The sequence below is a fragment of the Chanodichthys erythropterus genome, chromosome 11 (genome assembly GCF_024489055.1).
Source record: "Chanodichthys erythropterus isolate Z2021 chromosome 11, ASM2448905v1, whole genome shotgun sequence".
Taxonomy (NCBI): Eukaryota; Metazoa; Chordata; class Actinopteri; order Cypriniformes; family Xenocyprididae; genus Chanodichthys; species Chanodichthys erythropterus.
In genome coordinates, this window is record NC_090231.1 from 41,857,357 (window position 1) to 41,882,921 (window position 25,565).

At 36.0% G+C, this 25,565-nt stretch overlaps 1 protein-coding gene across 1 annotated transcript; it reads left to right on the forward strand.

Annotated features, from left to right (window-relative positions):
• Positions 1–1,691: 1,691 nt before the first annotated feature.
• vax2 (ventral anterior homeobox 2) lies at positions 1,692–23,566 on the forward strand. The gene is made up of 3 exons (XM_067401547.1): positions 1,692–1,941; positions 5,163–5,350; positions 23,072–23,566. The coding sequence occupies exons 1-3, from the start codon at positions 1,692–1,694 to the stop codon at positions 23,564–23,566; spliced, it is 933 nt and encodes a 310-aa protein (XP_067257648.1).
• The last annotated feature ends 1,999 nt before the right edge of the window (positions 23,567–25,565 follow it).

Genomic DNA, 25,565 nt, shown 5'->3' on the forward strand with positions numbered 1-25,565 from the left:
GATAAAAGATTCTAATTTTGTTTTTTGTGTATTATGGCAACGGTTCAATGATGAGATGAACACCTGCGGTTCGTGCACCGTGAGGTAAACACAAATAAACCCTTCGTTCATACTTGCACAATAACGCGTATAAGATTCAGTATTCCATCTTTTAAAATAAAGGTTCTTTATTGGCATCTATGGTTCCATGAATCAATCAATGGAACCTTTACAATATACAATAGGTTATTTATGTTCTTCAGTTCACAGTAAGAAAAAAAAAATGGTTATTTTGAGAACTGTTCACTGAAAGGTTCTTTGGGGAACCAAAATGGTTCCTCTATGGCGTCACTGCGAAAAAACCCTTTTCGGTGTACAAACCGAACCCTTCTCTCAATTTTAACACTTGAGAATGCACATTCGTCCTTACACAAACGTTGTATGAAGCTGTACATTTGTCAGTGAAAAAAAGTTGTCAATTAAAATATGCTTTTAAAATCTTTTAGTTTTTTTTTCTAGATTTTGCTCAGTTTGAAAGTTTAAGTTTATTAATTTATCTGTGCAAAATAAATATATCATCCCTCAGCGTGTTCCTCTCCTTAATTATTTAGTTTAGAAGACTTTAAAAACAATTAAATAATCGTGTCGTATTTTAGTTCAAGGCGCTTACTTTATAATCACATGACGCATCCGAACACATTTGCCTTGTCCGTTATTCAGCAAGCGCGATTTTTTAAAAAAACAACAACTGTGAATTAAAAATGTGAGATGTAACTGTCAAGTTTACTACTTACCGAGTATAACAAAGTCTAAAGACAACAGGGATAGTTTCATTCACATTTTGCTGAACGCTAACGTGCGTTTAAACCACCTCGTGCTCTTACTCTTCTGTTTACCAATCAATTGATGGATTACAGTCCGGAAGTGACGTCGCTGCTGTCAGCCAACGTAAAAAAAAAAATAAAAAAAAATACTTCTCTACTCTGGAATTACATGTTTAGGTAAAGACTGAAGCAAACAGATTGTGTTAAGAATATTCTTATCACACCGATAAAGGCCCGTTTATTTATGTATTTGCATTTTGTCGTTTATTATAGGATAGATACCTGACTTGGTCCACCGCCTCCCTCCTCCCGAAGATATCCTGAAATCCGATGGCTCTTTCTCCAGAGCTTGTACAGCCCAGAGCAAATACGGAGGAGAAAAAAACAAAAAAAAAAAAAAACACCAAGTGCAGTCAACGAGTAAATTGACTATATAAGTCATGTACGGGGGGAAAGGGAAAGTTTGCGCTGCTCGTATCCATGTTTGTTGTGAGGAATTACTTATACGTGGTTAAGCAGTGAAGCGCCTCCCAGTGCCTCGGTCATAGACCTTGAAACCAGCGCATATATGCAGAATGCATTTTGGGTTGAGCGCGATCCTATAGCTGAGGAGGGTCCTTCCACTTGCCCACAGGGCCCCCTCCACCTCAACCTTCCTTCCCTTCTTTATACGTCTCCTCCTTCATGGACGCCCGACGCTGGAACATGCTAAATTATTTGGGCAGAAACTCGGTTCCGTCGCTGGAGTCTGTGGCTGGATTCTAATTTGATGTTGTTTTGGGAATAATCTCCCCATTTCTGTCAGGAAAGAACTTACGCACACTATTTATTTAACCTGAAAATAGCCCAATAAAACTAAGTGGACACATAAAACAGTTAAATTATTAGATGTTTGATCAAGCCACGAGTATGGGCGATGGAATCGCCGAGGACGGAAACCACTGTGGATCCAATTCGTTGTGCCGTGACCGCAGCAGAGACTCCAAAAGCCGGACGGAAGTGGGGAACCGGTCACCTGTGCAGAGTTCCACCGACACTCCGGGGACATCGGCATCCACGCCGACTTCATCTAGCGAGGATGGACACGATAAACTTTTAGGAGTCGATCCGGACTACTGTCGAAGGATTCTGGTCAGAGGTGAGGGAGCGAATATTTACAGTAAATCTGTGGGATTAAAATATTCACTCTCAATAACAGTGAATCATTTCCTGTTTGGTTTAAAATAGATATTACGCAGTTTAAAATAATGTACTTTAATTAATAATGTCCAATAATTGCCTCAAATCCGTTTGAGTTTACACAAAACAATTTCTGTTATTTTATTTCGTTCTCGTAGTTATCTTGATTATTAGTATTAAATGTAACCAAAAATGTCTGAGATTAGTTTACAATTTACAATTAATGACACACATTAATACAAACATTATTGCACAAAATTGAGGGTATAAACTGCCAGTAGGCCACAACAAAATATTAAAAGGATGCCCATTAAATATAATTTTAAAATAACAGCCTATCAATATCTAAATTTGAACTAATATTTAAAACCATTTTATGCAGTGAGTTTGTTTAAAAATATTACATAGATATAAATAGGCCTATAAAATACATACAAATATAAATGTTTTCGAGAGGTCTGTCTATATTGCTTGAAATTATGAAAGAGATTATGTATTTAATGTCATACGAACTGGTAAACTAGCTTTCAAACATGAGTTTTGAGCTCAGTTTGTGTGTATACATAAATGTCGACGAGAGCTAAAAGAACAAAAACAAATAGAAGCCAAAACAACATTAAGCAAAAACATAAATGCAAACATTACGCCTCTTCGAAAGCGATCCTTTAAATTCACACAAAATATCTAAATATGTGGCCCATTTTTTAAATGTAGGTTAGTTTTTTTTTTTTTTTTTTTTTTTTTGTTTTTTAAACACAATCCATACTATAGCCTATTTGGAAAGCACTTTTTATTTACACAGGTAAAGTCAGTAAAATTAAGAAACCGGAATAAACGTTAGAGAAAAAAGTAAGAAAGAGGTCCATGCAAAAAAAAAAAAAAAAAAAAAATCATAATTTAGGGAATGTTTAATGGTTTACACCTCGTGATTGTTAATATAGGCCAATATCACTTTACCAGAAATTATTTTACAATTTATCTTTACTATGCATTTTGTTTCGTCTTCCTATTTCGGTTTTAAAAACAAGAAAGACGAACAGCGTGTGATGTAGCCAAAAGTGGAAAATAAAAACGCCACTAATATTGCTTAAATAATACAAAGATGTCAATGCACTAAATATTTGACCATCATCTGATGTGTTTGCACCATGTAACGACTATTATTTTTTATTATTATAGGGCCGAATTATTGTTAATATCAATGCTTTTGATATTATTTTGATAGTGCATGTATGTTTTTAGTTTTACATATATTTGTCATTTAATTATTTAATTTCCCTGATGTATATATTATACAATCAAATTAATTGTATAATATATACATCAGGAAAATTAAATAATTAAATGCTCTTAAAATACCAAGACTTTTCATTCAGATGGACATAGCATTCCACTATGGTTTATGAAATTTACTGCAACCACAAACTGTCAGAGCACGGAGTCCTGCAATAGTGGCGCAGTGGCTCTGTAAGCCTACAATCCCCGGTGTCACTATTTGTTTTTAAAGCTCACGATTGAATGTGCCGAGTCCTCGTGAGAACCAGGGTCACTGAAAGGTCAGCAAGTCTGTGTCATCATGGGCCGATGCTTGCGCTGATTTTAAAGAGTGAGGAAAAAGCAATTACAGAAGGTTTGGCCATTATCATTTCACTGCTCGATACAAACAAATACCATTACTTATTATGATATTACAGTTCATCCAAGTGTGATCCTATATATTGAGCTTGGTTGCCAGGCAGACATCCAGATAGGCGGAGCTATGAACGTCATGCTAAATATGAATACTTCTCCACATCATTTTTAGAAAATAGAGGTAATTAAATAAATTCTAATAATATCAAATCATACCAATATAATTTAACAATGACCATTTTTAAGTTCTGAAAAAGTTAGCAAAGCTAGGATTTAAGTATCTTCTTGTACTCTCAACCTGACAGATATGACTTCTTTCAGTGTATGATTCCCCCCCAAAGCGTCTTTATTCCAAAATAGTGCAGTGTGAGGTGAAAGTCTTGGTGCTGTTTTACTTTCGGTGTTTTCTAAGGTCTGATGCTGCCAAAAGAAGTCATTCAGTTGGTACAATCAATTTCTTCAAATCAATGATAAGCCAGTTTAAAAGCATATATATGCTTAATATGTCTCAAATGATGTGGTTTATTAAAAATATGGAATAAGAACGGGGTTGCTGGGAAAACTTCTGTATATACAATTTAATTACTTTACCTGAGGATTATTCTTCCTCAATTTAATCAGTCTGCGTATCTCATGCACAAATACTCAACTTGGATATTTAATTTTAATTATTTAATTCAAAGTGATATGGAAATTAATGATATGATGATAAATAAAGATGTTGCATTTTAACTTGGTTATGGCTTCAAAATGGCATAATTGCATGGTGTTGCATGTGAATGGAGCATGTGAACATATTGCCATATTTAGCACAGACATTTGCCTTAATCTGATATCACGATTTCTGATGTTGCATGTCAGTCTTGATATCTATAAATTGTTGTATTATTGTGTTGATAATTATGTTTCATGTTGATAAAAATAATCTTAAAGCGATTGCCAACTAATATGTACTTTCTTGTTAAGCTGCTTTGGTCTGCCTGGATGAATACGAACATAAATGTAATTTTATTTATTATACATTTCTTAAATACATTTTCATTATTTAATTCAACGTCAGACCAACACAAATATCCACAAATATGATACCATTTAAATCTAACACATCAGTCAGGGCAAAGGCATCAAGATGCTAGACTTCTCTTTGGCAACTCCTTTAGAAACTTATGAGTTGTGTTCTAGAAATTGCATGTTGGTAAAACAAAATTAAATCTCGATTAAAGTACTCTGCCCACCAAAAAACAAACAGTACTCAACAATTTGGCCGCTAAACTACTTTTTTCTAACCTGGCACTTACCATGATTAAATGTCTTTAAAAATCACAAGCAATACAAAACTTTATATTGAACTAAGTTAATTTTGTTTAATATGCAAAAATTAAAGAAGAAAAAAATATCTAAACTCATGCACACGCTCTCATGTCACTCATCCAGCTTTTTAAACACGTCACATATTTGACCTATTCAGAAAGGGATTTTCCCACTCAAGAGAAACTGGTCTATTTCAACACAAAAAAGTAAATAATTTCATTTGTGTGTGCTTAACAGACGCCAAGGGCACTATTCGGGAGATTGTACTGCCGAAAGGCCTGGATCTAGACCGGCCGAAGCGCACGCGGACCTCCTTCACGGCGGAGCAGCTCTACCGGCTTGAGCTCGAGTTCCAGCGGTGTCAATACGTGGTCGGGCGCGAGCGCACAGAGCTCGCCAGACAGCTCAATCTGTCAGAAACTCAGGTACGGATTAAAGCTTCATAGACCCGCTAGTGCGCTTCGCTTGTATAAGATGCTGCTTTTTAATGCAATACATAAATATGTATTTATGTAAAATATTTTGTTGCATGGTTGATTATAATTATTGTTATAAGCTATATTTTGTTGCATGGTTAATTATGATTATGGTTATGTACATTTTGTTGGCGAAATTGTATTGATTAATATTGACAATATTCAGTTTAATTGTCTCTGTAAATTCTGCAGAATTCCTCTTCATGTTTTAATGTCGTCATATCATGATAGTTTTATCGATATAAAGCGGTTATGTGTTATGTCTGTTGAAAAAAAAAAAAGTATATTTACATCAGCTCTACGCGTCTTTTTTTTTTTTTTTTTTTTACATTTCTTTTGGAGATTTAAAAATGGCTCATAATATGCATATTGTTCTTGACTTTTACAGTGCGAGTAACACAACCCATATTTACTGTGTTATAAAACTACAAAAATATTTTACGTGACAATGCATTAATATTCTCAACGACAATGTCAAAATACAACGAACACAAAGAAAATGCAATATTAAATGATATATATTAAATATAACTATATGTCAAAATAGACTATTACACAGAGAATATCCTGTATATTTACCTTATAAATCACCTCAATAAATCACAAAATTAAAACATTTAAGATAATTATACAAGTCGGGATATGAAGAACACGACCATATGTGTGTGTGTGTGTGTATATATATATATATATATATATATATATATATATATATATATATATATATATATATATATATATTATTATTATTATTATTTTTTGTCAAATCAATTGCAGATTACAGATGGTGTAGCAAATGGCAAAAATCTAACGAGTATATAGACGTCAAATCGTGCGCGAGAGTTAACAATCTTCTGTGTGCAAATGCTGCATGTCAGCCTCTATTGTTATGAGCACAATACTCATAATTAGTATTCGCACAGTGGGCGTTAGTGGGCGGAGCATTTCTTTGTCCAGACGTGAAAAAAAAAAGAAAGAAAAAATGGGGCCCCAGTCGTCCAGTCATCATTCATGCATTACGCACTGCATCAGATTTAACTATATCTATTTCGTTTAAGTTGTCAGAATTTTTAAAGTTGTATTTATTTCAGAGTTCGACTTTAGTCAAATTGTTTTATCCAAGTGATCAAAAAAATCGAATAATAACTTTACTCGGATAAAATTCATATGATTACATAACTAAGTTACTCGCGGATCCACCTGTTGGCCATGTAATATAACTATATCAGGCATGTGTCAAAATAGACTATTACACAGAGAATATCCTGTATAAATCACCTCAATAAATCACAAAAACTTGTAGACGCACAGGTAGGCTATTATATGGACATTCATGATGGCTCAGTTTTCAAAACACAAGCAATTTCGGTTTAATGCTGTATTTTTCTTTAAATAAATAATAGACAATGATGTAGTATTTTCAAAGCTATTTCAATTTATTACCCGCACAGAACATGGGCCTTAGATCGCCATGAAGTTGCATCTGAAAAGGATGATTCAATGCAATGTAAAACTGGCAATGATTTAATTCAAACAATGGTTTCACCGCATTGCTGGCACCTGCAAAGGTTTATTAAAACGATTAATATTATACAATTTCGACAAGCGTTTTGAAACAATAAATGGAGCCATTTAAAACCTTGCCTACCCGCCTGTTATACTTTGATATAATGTTTTAATCTGAGCCAAACAAAATACTGGCAAATTGTTGCCCAACTAGAAATTAATTAATTGAAACGAATTAATAAAAACCATATTCCTTATGGATCTGCATAGTTGTATAGTGTTCAATTAAATCTAAAAATATTTTAGTAGGCTGTAAATGTTGTTTGGCGGCAGGTCAGAAATGTAACACTAGGGGCGCATGGCTGAGATCATTGTTACAGCTGGAAATATTAGTAAGTGAACACGATGATATATTTTTCATACAAACACAGAGTTTGTGGGAAAAATTCATAGACAACAACAGCATTATGGTTATAATAAATAAAGATGCTGTTTTGTAACTTCTGGACGAGTATAGACATGGGTAATTGATATGAAACATTTTTGGAACCTGCTGTGACATTATCTAGAACGATACATTTTAATTATTATGCATACAGTTTTTGAGTTCATACACATGGGCTATTAAAAACATATTTTTCAAACTGCAGGACCATTCAAAATTAACTAGATCATTAAAATGGTGAAAAGCATAATAAAACCAGTCCAGTTCTTCTCTTAGCATTAATCTCTTGAAGATCCATGAAAGTTTATGATAAGCGTCAAAGGAAACCCGACGGCAATGAATTAAATCAAAAACTTCTACAGTCAGCTTTGAAAGGTGTAGCCTATATTACTGGCGCAAAATTACTCCGGTATATTTATTGTATAACACCTCTATAGAATTCTTGTAATATCTAATATTAATATACATATGTTTTTCATTCCAATCAAAACTATTTAAAAGAATTTGCTGAATGCCTGAATTTCCGTCTTGGACTGAAGAACACGCGGTCAGTGTAAAAACAATGTCAAAAGTTCTGTCAAAGCAGCGCGAACTATTGAAATTATGAATAACGAGCCAAAAACCACCAGGCACAGTGTATAGAGTTCATTAACTCTGAAGAAAATAATTAGCATATTCTGCATTAATTAATTTTTAACTGAATTTCAAAAGATAAATAAATCGTTTCTCTGAAATGATTTCAGTCTTGAACAGATGCGTGTATGCAATAAAACTCAACAGCAATGGTCAACCAAAGTGGTAAAATTATGACTTTGGAGACACTCAATTCGCACAATACAAAAAAAAAAAAAGCTCTTCCATTTCCATTTGAATGAAAATGCTTTTGAAATTTACATGTATAACACAGATTGTGAGTGCTAATACTAATTCATATTCATTCATGCTCATACAAATCCCCTTAGTGCATCAGCTTCTATTTCGGCGCAAAATGCGATTGGAAAATATATCTGCATTTGAGTTTATTCCCCTGAAATATTTATCTATGTAAATATTTTTCTCTTTTTTATAATTTCTAATATTTTCTGAAAGCAATATAACAAACTTTACCTTAAGTAGTGGTGCACATACTACGTTTTTAGCCTTTGGATAATTATGAGTCTATATAGAATCTAAATAATTTTATAATTAATACGCATTCATTTTCATATGCTTTGGCATCACAGTGACATCTGTAAGTGTCGTGTTCCTACTGGTGCAATAGCAGTGATATTAAAAAACATCGCAATATTATTAAATAATACAATATTATACATCATCTCTTTTTAATCCAACACTATAATATACTAAAGATTTACAATGATGCACAGAAATATAGTCGCGTTTTGTACAATTGATGGTTGTAAAGACAGGCATTTAACGAGATAACGAGCAGGAAGAAAGAAAGAAACATCTCCTGTCAGGCGCTCACACGCGACTTGTTGAGGAGACATTTGCAGTGGTACACATCGTGATAAACTTTACACATTTTCACTGAGTTTGTGAATCTCTCCTGAAAGAGAAAAAAAAAAAAAAAAACACGTGATTAAAATAAAATGGAAACAGTCATCTATAGAAAATAAACGAAAACTTAATTTTATTGTTATGGCTTCAAACCCAATCCACGTGATTCTAAATGGACTTAATGGGACTTAATGACTCGTTTGTGAAAAGTGACGGTATATTAAGGTTTCGAGAAGTCCTGGTTTCTTACATCAACTGCTGTTTAACCTGAAATGGAATGCTCATGTCCAGCCAATATTCAACTTAGAATTAATTATGTTCTATTATTGTGATTTAATAAGAACAGGAACCGGTCAGTCCTGTGTAAGAAGTGGATAGAGGTTCATATTATATTCAAACTAGATCGAATTGAACGATAATGCATGAGATTGAGCCTTTTTTCCCCTTTACTTTGTCAAGGAATATATAACATTAATGCAAAATATAGGCAAAGTATGACATTTTCCTCAGGGTAATTTCAGTGAGTGTATAGATAGATAGATAGATAGATAGATGGATAGATAGATAATCTTTAAGGGGTGCGCAGTGCAAGTTCCGTCGTTACATACATAGTTCAACGATTTAGTGTTTCCCGAAACCAAAGTTCAAACGAACATTCGCAAACTGCATCGTAAACTTGTGTGGTTGGAACAACAGCTGTTGAGCTGTGGTTAGCATAGTTTCCTGTTTTTATGACATGTGGACTTAATAAATCGTTATCTTGAGCAAAATAAACAAGCTGACATTAAATACAATGTATATCTTTTATTTCGAATAAAATATATAAATGTCATTTATATATTTTAGTTTGTCAAGAGATCTAAAGCACCGTTTTTGAAGAGTGCGCATGTGCGTACGTGCTCTAACAAGCATTTCATTGAATCTGGAAATAAAGCAAAATAACTGAGAGGACTAATTTTCATTTTCCTAATGCCATGTCCGTAATTTATAGCAGAAATTCTAGCATTAATTCGATCTCAAACGGATTAATTTAAAAAAAAAGTTATTACTCCACCACCTGCGTGACGTCATTCACCAACATGGTTGAACTACAGGGGCACGTTCAAGCTCAAACCGGTGCGCAACGTTTTGCTACGTTTTCCGGGTTGAAACTGGAAACGGTCTGCAACGGGTTTGAGATACGTTTTCTCTTGTTTGGTGGGTGTGTCAGAAAGGTCAGCCCAATCAGTGGCAAGATGTATATAAACCGCGCAGTAGGCTATTAAAGAGCTCGCACAATGGGTAATGTAGGCTAACATAAAAATACTATACTTAATATATTTTGCTATTTTATTGTGATGTGACACTTTAATAAACTTTTCTATAATCAGAGGAGAATAGTTGGTAAATATTACAATATCATACATATAGCACAACAACAGTGATCAGCTATTGATAAGCCTAATACAAACAATAAAAATATAGATCAACACAGTCACGGAGGTATTGGATTATCCTTCACCTGAAATGTTTGTCTTTTCATCATGAAGTGCAAGTAAAATGCTGTATAACAATAACAGAAGTTTCCACAAATCCCTTCACTCGATTGGGATGTTCTCTTTTATTCTGGACGGCAAGGGCAGTGACTGTAACATCGAGCGTATTTTGTAGTATTAAACACGTATTTATGCCGACTTCATCAGGCTCCGAAAATTATTCAAAAAGAACACAAAGAATGACCTTCTCAGCTGCCATAGTTGCAACTCTTGCGTCATCAGAACAGGGTGTTCAACGCGCCACCGTTTCCGTTTAAAAAAACGTTTTGCAACGTTTTGTCGGTTTCGGGAAACTGACGTCGTGACTAGCTAGTTGTTTAAAGATGCATCGTGGTAGTTCAGCAGCGAGTTAGGCCTATATCGTTGTTCGGGAAACGCACCCCTGTACCATAGTATTACCATATGATACCATTGTAATTTTTTGTAATTGTATATAGGAAACCACTCTTATGAGCACCAATAATGGACTTTTATTCAAGGAGTTTATTCAACTTTTAATTTTGCATTACAAATTCATAGAGCTGATGAGTGTGTAACACTGTCAAGGATGAAGATGAAGCTTCAAATGCAGCTTTCATAACTTTTCATCTGCAGCTTCTCAGAGGATTGGTTTAGTATTTTACACATGGGGTAAATGTAAAGTATTAAAACTCATAGAAATTCCCATCAAAATATGGGGTTTTGCCCAAACCCAGTCCCCAGCAGGTGGCTCCCCGCTCCAGCATAACACAGTACTGTATGGGGTATCCAGACACCATAGACTAATTAATCATGGAGCAGATCCCGTGTCTGCTAGATATGTATTATCCGAAATGCTGCTGTTAATTTGTATACAGACTGAATCTTCACTGGGGAGCCTTTATTCAGGGCTTTAGTTAAACTGTTAACCTTATTTCAATTGTGCTTAATGACTTGGCATCATTGAATGAGAGGCGATAAAATAGAGGCTCGTAGAAAAAATAAATTAAAGAACAACTACAGTTTGAGCCGCATCATCCTGACCTGCTCGTTTAAAGCTCAAGGAAATAACAGGTTTTGTGCAGCACTGTTTCTTTGTGTTTATTAAAGTGAGAGCTTTTTATTAGCGGATTGAGTGACAGTTCACCTCAGCGTTTCTCTCTTCAGGGCCAGAGATGAGCACAATGAGTATTTTTCACCAGTGCCTTAACATACATAAGCACGACACAGGGCTTGACTTCAACCTGGACATTTTGATAAAAGGCGACACAGTCAGATTATGATTTATTAGCTTGTAAAGCATTCACGCAGCAGCACGCAAACATGTTTGATAGAATAAACACGGGCAGGACATTCTTTGGGGAGAGGTTGATTTACAAACAAAGCTGGCAAACATTAAATCTGATTGCGCCTGAATTCGCAGGTCCTCGCAGCAGCTTTAATAATAATTAAATAGGCAGTTCTAAAAGCCTTGAGTGAGACTGTGTGTTCAATCTTTTTATCAATACAACCAGCAGCATGTTACCGCAAAGCACGATGCATGACATACTCTCAAACAGACACAAAGAATTGTGCTAATGATATAAGAATACAATTTTTTATCATTTTTTTTTTACCCCTTTTGTTAGAGCTGAACTTTTACACTTCTGAGCCTGTTTCTCTATACCTTAAAATTAGGGGTTAGCAGTAATATTTTGGGTTGAGAAACATCCTGTTTGACTCAGACATATGTAAATAAAGTGGGGTGAGGATGTCATTGATTTCAACACTGTCCATAGTCTGTGTCTTTCTCACTTGTTTTGTGTTAATCAAGCCAGAGACTTACCATTTTTCTTTTCTCTGTCTTTTGTAAATATAATATCTCAATCAAGGACAGAACACATTTGGCATGTTGCCGGCACGCAGACGTTCTTTACATGCACTTAAATTCTTGTGCTGATGATATTTAAGAATAACAGAAGGGGGGAAAAATGACAATAGTGGTAGAGTTGAACACTCTTTTGAGCCTGTTGTGTTTCTCTTTACCTTGAAATTAGGGTTTCCATTAATGTTTTGGGTGAAGTAACATCAACCTGTTTCACTTAGCATACGTTAGGCTATATAAGTGGGTTGAAGATGTTGTTGACTTCAACACTGTCCATAGTCTGTGTTTTTCTCACTGGTTTTGTATTTATCCAAGCCAGAGCTGTGAAATTTTTCTTTTTTTTATCATTTTAAATAAAATATCTCAGTCAAGGACAGAACAGAAGGACTCTTGCAACAACTGAAAAGGTTCACTCTGAATGGAATTTAAGATGGGAATGCATTGTTTGGTGAAGAAAAGCCAATGCCAATCAGCATAATCTGACAACTTGGTTTGTTTTTTCTGTTCTGTATTTACCTTGACTGTGTATCCAATTCAGAGGATCCATTTCATGCATTTGTGTTTGATATTATTAACAAATATCTTAGTACGTGTAGATGAACATTAATGAACTGAATGCAATTTCATTGTCTGTATATGATGCACTTAAATGTAACAATTTCTGGCTCTGCCGTGATCTTTATTCCCTGCTTAACATGTTGTAACCATTCTATTGTTGCTTTCAGTTCATCCATGAGAAAGCCATGGATTAAATGGATGAAAGGTTGTGTAACAACCAAACAAATGGAGAAGTTTGAGTGATTTGAAGCGTGCACTTTAGAAGGAAAAACAGACGGACAGACAGACAGACAGACAGACAGATAGATAGATAGATAGATAGATAGATAGATAGATAGATAGATAGATAGATAGATAGATAGATAGATAGATAGATAGATAGATAGATAGATAGATAGATAGATAGATAGTGGAGTTGCTTTTTACTTACTGATAATCATGTCTTGGTATACGTCTCTGCTGAGTTGGTGACCTTATGAATGCTTTCGTTGTCCATTGTTCTCTTCTACAGACAGACAGCATGTAAAGTAACGTAACGTCTAGCGTGAAGAGAAGAGATGGGGTCTAGAGAGGCAAACAGAGAAAGAAAGACACCAGTTTAGACAATCTGAAAGCTGAAAGGACACAGAGTTAGTGGACAGTGTTGGTAGGTAGGTTTCATAGCTGAACATGGTTGCTTCTGTAAGCTGAAAGTAACCAGAAAGTAGTCAGGACATCACCCTAAGTGTAGAAGCCATAGGGTTACTAATCTTGTAACTCAATGTCTTTATTATATGTTACTATATTTCTGTACTTCCATTTTAGGATTTTCTTGTAGGCAGCCATTTTAAACAGGAAGTGATGTCTGCTTACTTTGGAATCACAGTTTTGTTTTTAAGTTTTCACCTTTTTGTTACAAAAAAAAAAATATATATTTTTTTATATTTTTGAGAATACAATACACAAAGCACAAACACACACCCATCTTCGTTAATCTAATTTTGTTACAAAAAATCATATTGTTTTTATGTTTTTGAGAATACAATACACAAAGCACAAACACACACCCATCTTCGTTAATCTAATTTTGACTGTTAAAGTTTTATAATTTGACACAATTAAAAATTTCACTACACCTGCTCAAAAGCATTTTTTTTTATTCATGATTAATATTGCATTGCATAATGTGTGCTTATACAAACTGACAACCACGTGAATCACATTCACATATTTAATATGGACTAAAAATTTGTGTTTGCAATTTCAAGTAGGCTCTATTTACAAACAACTAACCTAACAGTCGAGTCTTTTACACAGGTTTTGTAATGAAAACTAGTCTAAAATTAAGAAACCCTTAGAAAAGAGTAAACATTGAGTTAACGTGATTCATTTAAAATACTTAATTTATTATTCCAATATCCAAATATGCTAAAATATTTGGATATTGGAATAATATTGGATATAAATCCCACAAAAAAAAAGGTATCTATTTGTAACATGCTGTATTTGAACAAGATAAACATTCGCTGATTAAAGGTTAACCAATACAAACATATTTATAGAAAACAGTAAACGGTGAATAGACAAGACCCATAAGTGCAAAACGAATCGAGTATTCAAGAATATAAAGAAGTTAGTTATATAACGAGGGGTTGTGTTAACTAAAGAGTCCGCCATTTACCGAATCTTAAATACACGGGTGGATAATTAAAAATGTTTTCTGACAAAAAAATAACAAGAACAAATTTTAAACCAAGGCAATTTTCATTTTACAATGATCTTCCCTCTCAGTGCTCGCGCGCGTTTGTGTGTATGAGAGAGAGCTCGCGCAGCACTGAGACAACGGTGCTTTTAAATGCATAAGTAACCAATGTGCTAGTTTTCATACAAAATAAGTAGGCTATGTAACATAATTAGGTACTTTAGTTAGTATTAACACAATAACGCAACACATGTAGGCTATACGTTGCTCAACACTGAGAATAAATAAATAAACGCCTGTTTCTCAAGACTCGCTCTTGTCAGTCAGTATACACATCACAGCACTTTCATAATCACTAAGCCATATAGCGATTTCAATTTTATTTAGATTTGTTGTTCAACATTACTTGAGCATTTTATACCCGTTTACCTCAAGGAGTCAGAAGTACCGTGACTGCTGTACTGTCCTCGCCTGAGAATTCAGTCACTGAGACTGCAAGAGTCGAGGATCGCGCGGGATTTTGTGTTGCTGTCGATTTGCGGTCTCGTTTTATTGATAGGCCGTATGCATTTGTCAATCATCCCCGCTTGCTATTTGGGGAAATGAACCCAGCGATATGATTGGTCAAACTCTTTCTTTTTTGGATTTGAGTACTACGCGCGCACAGAGGACTCACCGGGTTTTTGCGTAGTATAGAGTGACAAATCGTACCAGCGTACTTTGAGGTCAAAATGCGTACTTGGTACGCAAAATGCGTACATGTTGGCAGGTACTAGAGGTCTACAAAAAAGACCCGACCCGGGACCCGTACGGGTTCGGGACTATATTTTAAATGGTCAGCCGGGTCCGGGTCCGGGTCGGGTCCTAATCTATTACTTCGGTTCCCGGGTCTGATTAACATTGTGTGTATACCCGAGCCGATTTGATTCGGAGATCACCGGGCCGTATTGGGAGTCAGTCAGCGCTGTGCGTGTTTTGTAACTTGCAAAGTATGAGCCGGGAAAAAAAGGTGAAAAAACACGAGTGACCCCAGCCATCAGAAGCAGAGCGGGCGGAGTTAATGCAAGCGAACGGTGATCATCGAGTTTTCCTATTCCTATCGTGTGCAACAGTAATGCAAACAAACTTCAAATCTCAAGAACTGCTTGTAGCCTTGCACATTCGCAAAAAAAAAAAACATTTAAATAACATAGTTCATATTTTGTTAATGATTTGAAATAGGCTATCACACGAATGTCGAATCTGTGACGCTTAAAGCGTATGTTTCAGGTTGCTCCAGCTAACGCGCATGTCTCATGCGAGCACACTTTCTTTCTCCTATTTTTTATAATTATGCCGTCTTGTTATATCTAAAGTTTTGGTCAGACTCGGCTCAGAAAGCACAGAAATGACCGCAAATAAGTATGCTAACGTCAGCGGCCACTGTACAAGCAATCGTTATTATAGTTCAAAAGGGCAAACAGTCAAAGTTATTTTATTATGCGAGTTTAATCGAGTCTCGAGATACAACGAAATAATGCAAAACTGCAAAGTCGCATTGGTCACTTTTAAAGCTGGAATAATGAGTGGATTAAGCATTTCAATCGGCAAGAGAGGAATAACGGATGAACTTTCTTGGCAAGTGCATCACAGTCAGGTACAAGGGAGAAAGCTATAGCCTACTAATATTAGGTAAGACAACACGTTTTATTTTCGCAACTTGTTTATTGACTTATTAATAGCTATTTGCTGAGGAATAGACCTATGTGCCGATCGGGTCCAGACGGGTCCGGTCGGGTTCGGGTCCGGGTCCAGCTTAGACGGGTCCGGGTAGTACATTTATGGCATTTCTCGGTTCTGCACGGGTTCGGGTCCAACTTTCAGAATAATAGTCGGGCCGGGTCGGTTCCGTGTAGCACATTTACGGGTCTCTTCGGGTTCGGGTATGAACTTTTGGACCCGTGAAGACCTCTAGTCTGTACACTTCGCTCCATGTTAACCTTTAACTGGCAGGCACTGGTCCGGCCTTTACATTACACATCAGAGGAGCAGAAAAGTTGATGAGATTGAGGGGCCAATATTGTTTGCATGTAGTCTGTGGTTTGTCATTTGCTGGCCTGATTATAATACAATTAGGCTATCTGATAGGATCAGACAGAACAGAAAACTACAACTCTCAACTCTGCTTTAAAAGCCTCAGAACTGAACACTGGCAGGTCTAATGAATATTAATTAGCGGTGCTTGACAGATCGAACCAGGATGGATATGGATAGAATTACCACCTATTTTGTATTTAAAAAAAAATGTTTGGAAAAATCTGTAATTCCAGTTCAACTTCATGTGTGGTGTTCATTTAGAATTAAATTCACACATTAATTAAAAGAGAGCCAATTTTTGCACAACCTACAGACTTCTAGCATATGATTGGGTTTAGAAAAGAAATACAAAATTATAGCTTTCATTTTTTATTATAATAAGAAATTAAAGCATTTTTTTGCATTTATTTGCTACAACAACAGAGAGATGGATTATGAAAGCCAGAATAGACAAAGGTGGTAAGTGGCTGTATTAGAAACCCCCTCATATCCATGTTGAATTTGTTTATTATTATTATTATAGTAATATAACAACGTATAGTGTTTTAAAGGGTCATGAAACCCCAAAACACTTTTTTTAGATGTTAACATATATGTATAGGCTGCACATCATTGAAAACACTAAAGGTACTCATTAATGTTTTTCATAAGTGAAAAATAGTTATTTTTGCATTTTTCAGAGCGATTTCTGTCTTCCGGTTTGAAAAGCTGAGTCGGAGCAACGTCACAAAATCTGACGTATGTCTGTGCTTCATTGGTTGTTCTCTCCCCTCTTCCCCCTCTACACTTCCACTTTTCGAGAGATTTACATGCCCATTTTAAGACTTTTTTTTTTTTTTTTTTTTTGAGCTTTGAGGCATGAACAACCAGGGTAAAACAGGGGGGTTTCATGACCCTTTAAATATACATGAAAAAATAATATAATTGCAATTTAATTTAATATAAATATGTACAGTGTTTTAATTGTAAATGAAATAATTGAAAATAATTTAATTAAGGTGGGAATGCGTCATCACAGTGTGTCAAATGCTCCATTGGAGATCTGTTGAAGGTCGACCGCTAGAGGCGCTGTGGTTCAGCAGGGATGCCTTTTAATCCATTGGGAGGGCACAATCTAACAGTATCTGCCCACACACATAAGCCTAATTGCCTGATCACATATGCACGCGGGCAACGTCAGCTAGTAGTGCCGGGGGAAGGGAACTAATAATAGTCCAAATGCTTTTGCTGTTAGGAGGATTATAGAGCCATATCTACCAGCCATCGGTAAGACCGGGTTGACCCTTGGTTGAACCTGTGCAAACATGTGCTTTGATAAAATTAGGAAGTGTCAGGGTATGAGGGCAAGAGGGTCCACAGTTGCAACTGGGTAGGATGATCAGGTAATATGCAGCAAGTGAGGAAGAAAGAATTGAGATATGCATGCAATAACACTAATTTTTCCATTTCATTACCACATTACTCTACAGGTGTGCTGCATGTTACAGAATGTGTGTACAGCATCTAACGTGTGCAATCTGGATATTATAGCACAAGTATGTTCACCTCAAACCATATGTTGTGTCATAACCTATGTGCCAAGAGAGTCTCTAAAGACATCAACTCAGGCCTCAGCTAAAGCAAAAATCCTTCGGTAAAGATGCATGAGATTAATGACCTATAAGCTTTTCAAAGAAGAGAGGTCACAGAGTGGTCACCGAATAACCAGAATGCCTTCACGCTGCATGGTGTTATCACATGTGTAGGATCAAGAGGGCAGCTAGCAGGCAGTTTATCTTCTGGTAGGGGTCAACAAAAGTGTCAAAAGGATCAGCAGACGAACAGGTGCTCATCTCACTCTTTTTGTACACTAGAATTTGTTTTTCATTTCTTTGGATGTTCAATGTGTTGCTCAGGGTGTTGGAAAATTGACTTCCTTTCAGTTAATGAGTGTGCATTTGAATTGCACTGGACACACCTCACAGGAAGAGGAATTTACTGAAGAAATCCATCCATCATTCCATCCATCATTCTATCCATCCATAAATCATTTATCCATCATTCCATCCATTTTCCATCTATCATTCCATCCATCATTTTATCCATCCATCCATCCATCCATCCATCCATCCATCCATAAATCATTTATCCATTCTATTCATCATTCCATCGATCGTTCTATTTCCATTTCATCCATCACTCCATCTGTCATTCCATCCATCCTTCCATGCATCATTCCATGCATCATTCTAGCCATTGTTCCATCCATCCATCCATCCATCCATCCATCCATCCATCGCTATATCGTCATTCCATCCATCCATCCATTTATCCATTTTAACTTGACAAAAATTCAGGGATTTAAAATACAAATTTATGAGACCTCATTCGTGAAACATGAGCTGGAATGTGCAAAATGAATGTAAAATTCCAAAATGCATCAATTTATGTAAAAATTAAAAAAGGTACAATTTAGAAGTTTCATGAATGAGCCCCTTTGAACAGACTTAAAACCTCATTTTCATTTGTGCCACATTAAATACACCATTTACCCTGACTACAGTCCATGAAATCATCATCATGCATGCCTACAAACACAGAAGAACGACATATATGGAAGTACACAGAGAAGGTTATGGTGAAAAATGTAGGAGCTCAAATTACAAGAGCACTGATATGGTTTCAGGATGGCAAAAAGATCTGATGAATTGATGTACTGGAGTTCATTGTGCACCAGTGCACTCTGCTGATTCCGAGTTCACTGAAGAACGAGAGCGGAGTGGATTGGGATGCTGCAGGCGAGGGACCAAATCCAGGTCATGCAGATCCTGCGTTTAGTAATCTCTGCCCCAGCAGTGAACCCTCGATCTCATTAAAGAGGATTTCATTCCAATAGTGTAGATGTATGATTGAAGAGATTTGCTTTTGTCTTTTCTATCCTCTACTGCTCTACTCCATTTTCAACATTTTTCCTTTTACACTGCGAAATATCGCAGTCAGGTAGAATGCTGTTTTATGAAGTTTTGTAACCTAAAACAAGTTAAGCTCCGCCCACTATAGGCTAAAAAGCAACATCTGTCCCTTTAAGTACTGTATACTAGGGCTGCACAATATCTCGTTTTATCATCGATATCGCGATGTGCGCATCTGTGATAGTCATATCAGAGCATGTGTGATGTCAAGTATAGAGATTGTTAATCTGTATGAACCAGGCCCCACGGTTCAAAACACACGTGATTCTTCAATTAATTGCAAAGTTTAGCCATCATACAGTAAACGTTTATCATTTGCATGTGTTTTAGGTCCTGTCAGTTTAAACATTCGTGTATCCGTGAATCCGTGCAATTCCTAATATTCCTGCTGCTGTCTGTGTCATGAATGTTAATCAAACAACAACAGACAAAGAAATTCACTTTTTTTTTTAGCTATTAATATGAATTAAATTTAATTTATACAGTGAAGACTATGCCATGTTATTAGGGCCTGAGTGTTAGCATAAATCAGCATATTAGAATGATTGCTAAAGGATCATGTGACACTGAAGACTGGAGTAATGATGTGGAAAATTCAGCTTTACATCACAGAAGTAAATTATTATTTAATTTAATAATTATTAAGGTACATTGTAATAATATTTCACAATATTATGTATTTTAATGTAAAATTATTGTTTTTTTCTGTATTTATTATGAAATAAATGCAGCCTTAATGAGCATAAGAGACTTCATTCAAAAACATTAAAAATAGTAATGTTTCCAAACTTTTGACATGTTGTATATATTGCAGAAATTATTAGTGTTTTCCAATAACGTGCAGCCCTACTGCATACACAGATTATATGAATAAATGCTTTAAATATATACATGGTGAGCGTGTAAATATGTATTTTGCATACTTTTAAATACATCGATCTATTAATGAACTCTTGGAACACATAGCATCAGCAAGCTCGTGTAAGCTCTAAGGGATCACTACACAATCTCATTATCCTCACACTAATGGCCATGCCGAGTCCATGATATCAGTTTTACAGACCTCAGCTTTATTACTGCTTGCAAAACAGTTTGCTCTGGGTTTTATTCAGCTGTTAGCGACTTACAGGTTTTACAGAAATGGAAATTAATTTCCTGAGTGCGTTTGCAAGAACTGCTGTAACCATGGAGGTCAACAAAAGACGCTCATACACACGTAAACAATTCGGGTCCAGAGGTCATTCGTTCTTATAGCGTCCTAATAAATGCAGTTTATAATGAGAGGGACTGAAACAGTGTGACGTAAATGAATGCTTGAAATATCCTTCAAGTACTGACCAGCAATGTCTGGGCTTTTAAAGCTTGACAGGAAACACTGTTACAACCTGTTTTGGAATGTGTGTGTGTGTGTGTGTGTGTGTGTGTGTGTGTGTGTGTGCGTGTGTATACACATTGTCATTCAAAAGTTTGGTGTTTTTGAAAGAATTCTCTTCTGCTCACCAAGGCTATTTACTTTTTGAAAAACAAACTATTTATTTATTTATTTATTTATTTTTTAAATATTTAATTTAAAATAGTTGTATATTTTACATGAACCTTCAAATCATTCTAATATGCTAATTTACTGCTCTAAAAACATTTCTTTTTATAATGTGCTGCTTAATATTTTAGAAAAAACCTCAATACATTTTTTTTTCAGGATAATATTGAAATAACATATTTAGTAGGTTGTAGATTCATAGGATCATGTTATTCTTTCTTCACCAATGAAATATGTTCCTAGTGTTTCAAACCCTTTTTAAAGTTCAGTCAATTCTCAGTGGATAAAATGAAGTCCCACCCTAGGTTTTTCTCATTGAATATCCTGTTTCACTACAAATTATAATCACTGAATTAAAAAAGACTGCAAATGTTGTTTCATATTGCCTCAAGCAAGTATTGTAGACATGTTATTACAATTCCTCTGGCTACTGTATGTCAATGAGTCTAAAGCACTTGTAGCACAGCTAAAATCCTTTTGTTTTGTTTTTTGAGCACGGAGATATCCATATACAGAAAAAAGCATCAAAAGTGTCTTATAGAGCAGACAAGTGTTAAGTGCTCTGCTCGATGGCCGTGGTTCGTAGAAGTGGGATCTGAACCTCAATCATATGTTGTAGAGCTCTAAACATTAAGAGTGAGAAAATGAGTGTGAATGTGCATTTCTGAGAGCTTGCGAAGTGTTGATGCATTTGTGCTTATGTATAGCGGCATTTTCGACTGTCTCCTCCTTTATGGTCCCAAGGGTGGGACAAAGCAGCAGGTGACAGAGAAAATCAGGCCTATGAAAAATGCATTTCATCCTGACCGTGTTTTTACCTATGTTTATGAGTAGAGCTTGATCTCGACCCATCGTCGACCTCAGAATACACTCTACATTAAAGCAGCACTGTATCAATTATACATGCAGGACAAGGACATGCAGAGTTCAGTGCACTTTTTAACCTGAGGTCAGCAGCAGTTTAACATGAGTTCAGTGCACTTATCAACATGCTTCATTGATCTTCACTTTTCAAGAAGGCCATAAGGAGAAGCCTTGTTGTGGCATCGCATTTATGTCAGTGTTGTTGAATAGACAATCCCTGATTAGTGGTGCTTGCACGTTTTTCCAAACACAAAACCCAAAAATTTTAAAAACTTTTGAAAACCCCCCAAAAAACTTTGTCACATAACTCGAATATTACATGCTACAGACATGAATGACACCACAAACCATGTAGGAGGTTGTATTATTTTTGTAAGTGATCATTTGACAAAATATCCTTAAGAAATCATTCTAATATGCTGATTTGATGCTCAAGAAACATTTATTATTATTATCAATGTGAAAAGTTTCAAAAGAAATGTATCATGGTTTCCACAAAAACATTAAGCCGCAAAAAAACACAGTTCCTAGGGGAATGCAAACTTTTTGCGAGTGAACGCAAAGTTTATTGTGGGAACACAAACATTTTGTGAGCAAATGCAAAGTTTCTTGGGGGAACGCAAACATTTTGCAAACTGTTTGACAGCGAACACAAAGTTTTTTGTGGGAAAACAAACATTTTGGAAGCGAATGCAAAGTTTCTTGGAACACAATAGCGTTGACTTATTTTTCCTCCCAACTCCCAACATTTGTTTCCAACACCATATCCCTTTAGGGGCTCCATACGAATCCGATGCACTTTTATATTATGTAAAATTTTATCACTGATAATAATAAGAACCATTATCAATTATTGAATACCAATAATAACTGAGCAGCAATTCAGCATATTAGAAAGATTTCTAAAGGATCATGTGACACTGAAGACTGGAGTAATGATGCTGAAAATTCAGCTTTGCATCACAGGAATAAATTACATGTTAAAATGTATTCAAATGGAAAACAGATATTTTGAATTGTAAAATTTTATAATATATTACTGTTTTTACTGTACTTTTGATCAAATAAATGCAGTCTTAGTGAATCTTAATAATCTTATTGAATTCAAACAGCTAGTGTACAGCATTGTCAATTTGCTTCCGCTTTGAAAAACCATGTGGATATATTTAAAAATTTTGCTGTCGTTTCACAGGTGAAGGTGTGGTTTCAAAACCGCCGCACCAAACAGAAGAAAGACCAGACCAAGGACACTGACAAGCGCTCGTCGTCCACCTCCGAATCCCTCGCCACGTGCAACATCCTGCGTCTCCTCGAGCAGGGCCGTCTTCTGTCTGTGCCTGCGCCTGCACCTCCGCCCAACCCACTGCTTGCTCACCCGCACCCCGGCAACAGCTCTCTACTGGGGAGCCCATCCGTATCCACTTCCTCTGGGGTGAGTAGCACCACCACAGCTCCCGGGTCGGTTGGTGGCGGGACATTCGGACTGTCGCTGTCGTTAGGTGGCACTCCACCCTCGCCACGACTGGGAGTGCCACCGCCCTCGCTTTGCTTTACCATGCCTCTCCTGGGTGGCACTCATCACGAACTGCCATCGGGATACGGGTGCGGATCCTCAGCGTTTGAGCCCTACATGAGGATAGAGCGTAATAAGGACGGGGAGTTAGGTGGGAAGAAGACAGTTTCCTAAAAGCATTCCCTACCTAATGGTATCTTCCCCCCTCTACCTGTCTCAGGGGTCTCACCTGTGCCGTGAACTGCCGGTTGGATGGAACGGAGGTTCGCAAACTAACAGAAAGAGATTGACATAGTCTTCACTTTTGGATCCTCATCTCACTGGCCTCACTAGCGCTAGTGCCTACAACCAAATTTAGACCAGTCGGACTCCATCATTCGGTAAGGAGGAGCGTTTGGGACGAAGCCTGTAATTAAGCATCGCTGTGTTCGGTGAATTTTATCGTGCGCAGGTTTCCTTCCATTTTTGCATTACATTTGTGGTGAAGAAAGCCTCAGAATTAAGGCATGTTCACACTAAGAACAGAAACTATTGCGATAACTATATTAGCGTCCACACCAACACACAATAACGCTCTGTTTATTAGAAATGTGCTGCAATTTTGTCGCCTGCCACTTTAAATGCTCAAACTCTTTATAGCAGGGTGGATTCTGATTGGCTGTCAATGATTTTATAGCTCATTAGCTGGATAAAAATATATTCTGAAAGTGATTTCCTCTGTGCCGATATCTTTACAGTTTTGTTGTGGACTGTGCTATTCTTTTATATTTAGAATGATTTTCAAAGATATATGTTGATCGTTATAGTTACAGTTATCATCCTTGGTGTGAACTGACCTTTATTCTTTTTGAATGATGGAAAAACACTGTAATGTAATTGTAACTAAGGCAAAATTATTATTTTGCAAGTTTGTTTCAAAATGGGTGTTAAAAAAAAAAGAAAAAAGAAATGGATGAAAAAAAGATGATTGTTCAACAATGTGGTACGTTTTTATGCTGCTCTAAATTAATTGACTAGGGGAGCTTTTTGTCAATATAAATGTGTGTATGAAAGTATAAGAATAAGAGAATTATCTGAGTGAACGTTAGTAACAATAACAAGGCACTGACAAATTTTGTGGCATTTATTTTGCATTGGACCTTGGTGGTGGTAATAATGAGAGTTCAATGGACAGAATGATTATTCATATAGCAAGGATGCAACACTAATTGCATACAATTTAAGTGTGTGGAAAATTATACAGGTCTTTAGCAAAATGCTAAATAATAGCGTCTAAAAGGATAAGCTGTCACAATGCACACCCCTTTAAAATATTTCCTCTTCTCTTTGTAACACATAAAATTCTCAGTTGAAAGTGTTAGCCATAATCTATTGGCTCAACAACTTTATATTGCCCCATAACATGCTTCCTCTTTTTACTTTGAAATGAATTCAACACAAAGGGCTAATTATTGACTTCCAAGACAGACTGCCAGTCACTTTGAGCCTTTCAGCACCTCGGGCCAGTTGCACCAGCTATGGATAAGTTACAACTTAGCCTAGTTTTGACGTAAAAGGCACTAAGTTATAACTTACGCATTACTAAATATTTTTGTGTTGCACCATTAAACTTAGTTGAAACATAACTCTATGTATAAACTAAATATTTGCAGAAGCCTCCAATCAGGAGTAATGGTTGGAATAAAATGGCTTTGTTACTTTGTTAGCGGCTCTTCAACACGAACACAATCTACAGCACACCTCTGTGTGCATCAGTCCATGTTGTGCATGTCAAATGAAATCAGTCTTAATAAATAAAAGCCATTTTGTATCAGTATTTAATTATTGATCCTCATTCAATACAAATACATTTTCTGAATGTTATTTACATATTAAATAGCCTACCTATAATATTTTCCATGACTAAAGTAGTATCGTATTTAATGGAAACTTCATATTATGCGACTATGCATTACTTTACGGAGAATTTACGACCTACTAGCTACATTCTGCCTTAAGAACAAATGGTGCAACCGAATAAAGTACAGAATTAATTAAAAACTAGCTTGTAGTTACTAAGCCTCTAGTGTGGACTTTACATTACAATTTAAGTAAGAACTTATGAATGGCTGGTGCAACACTACTCTGGAGATCTTAAACAAGAGTATGAGCAAATCATGACCACAGTTTACAT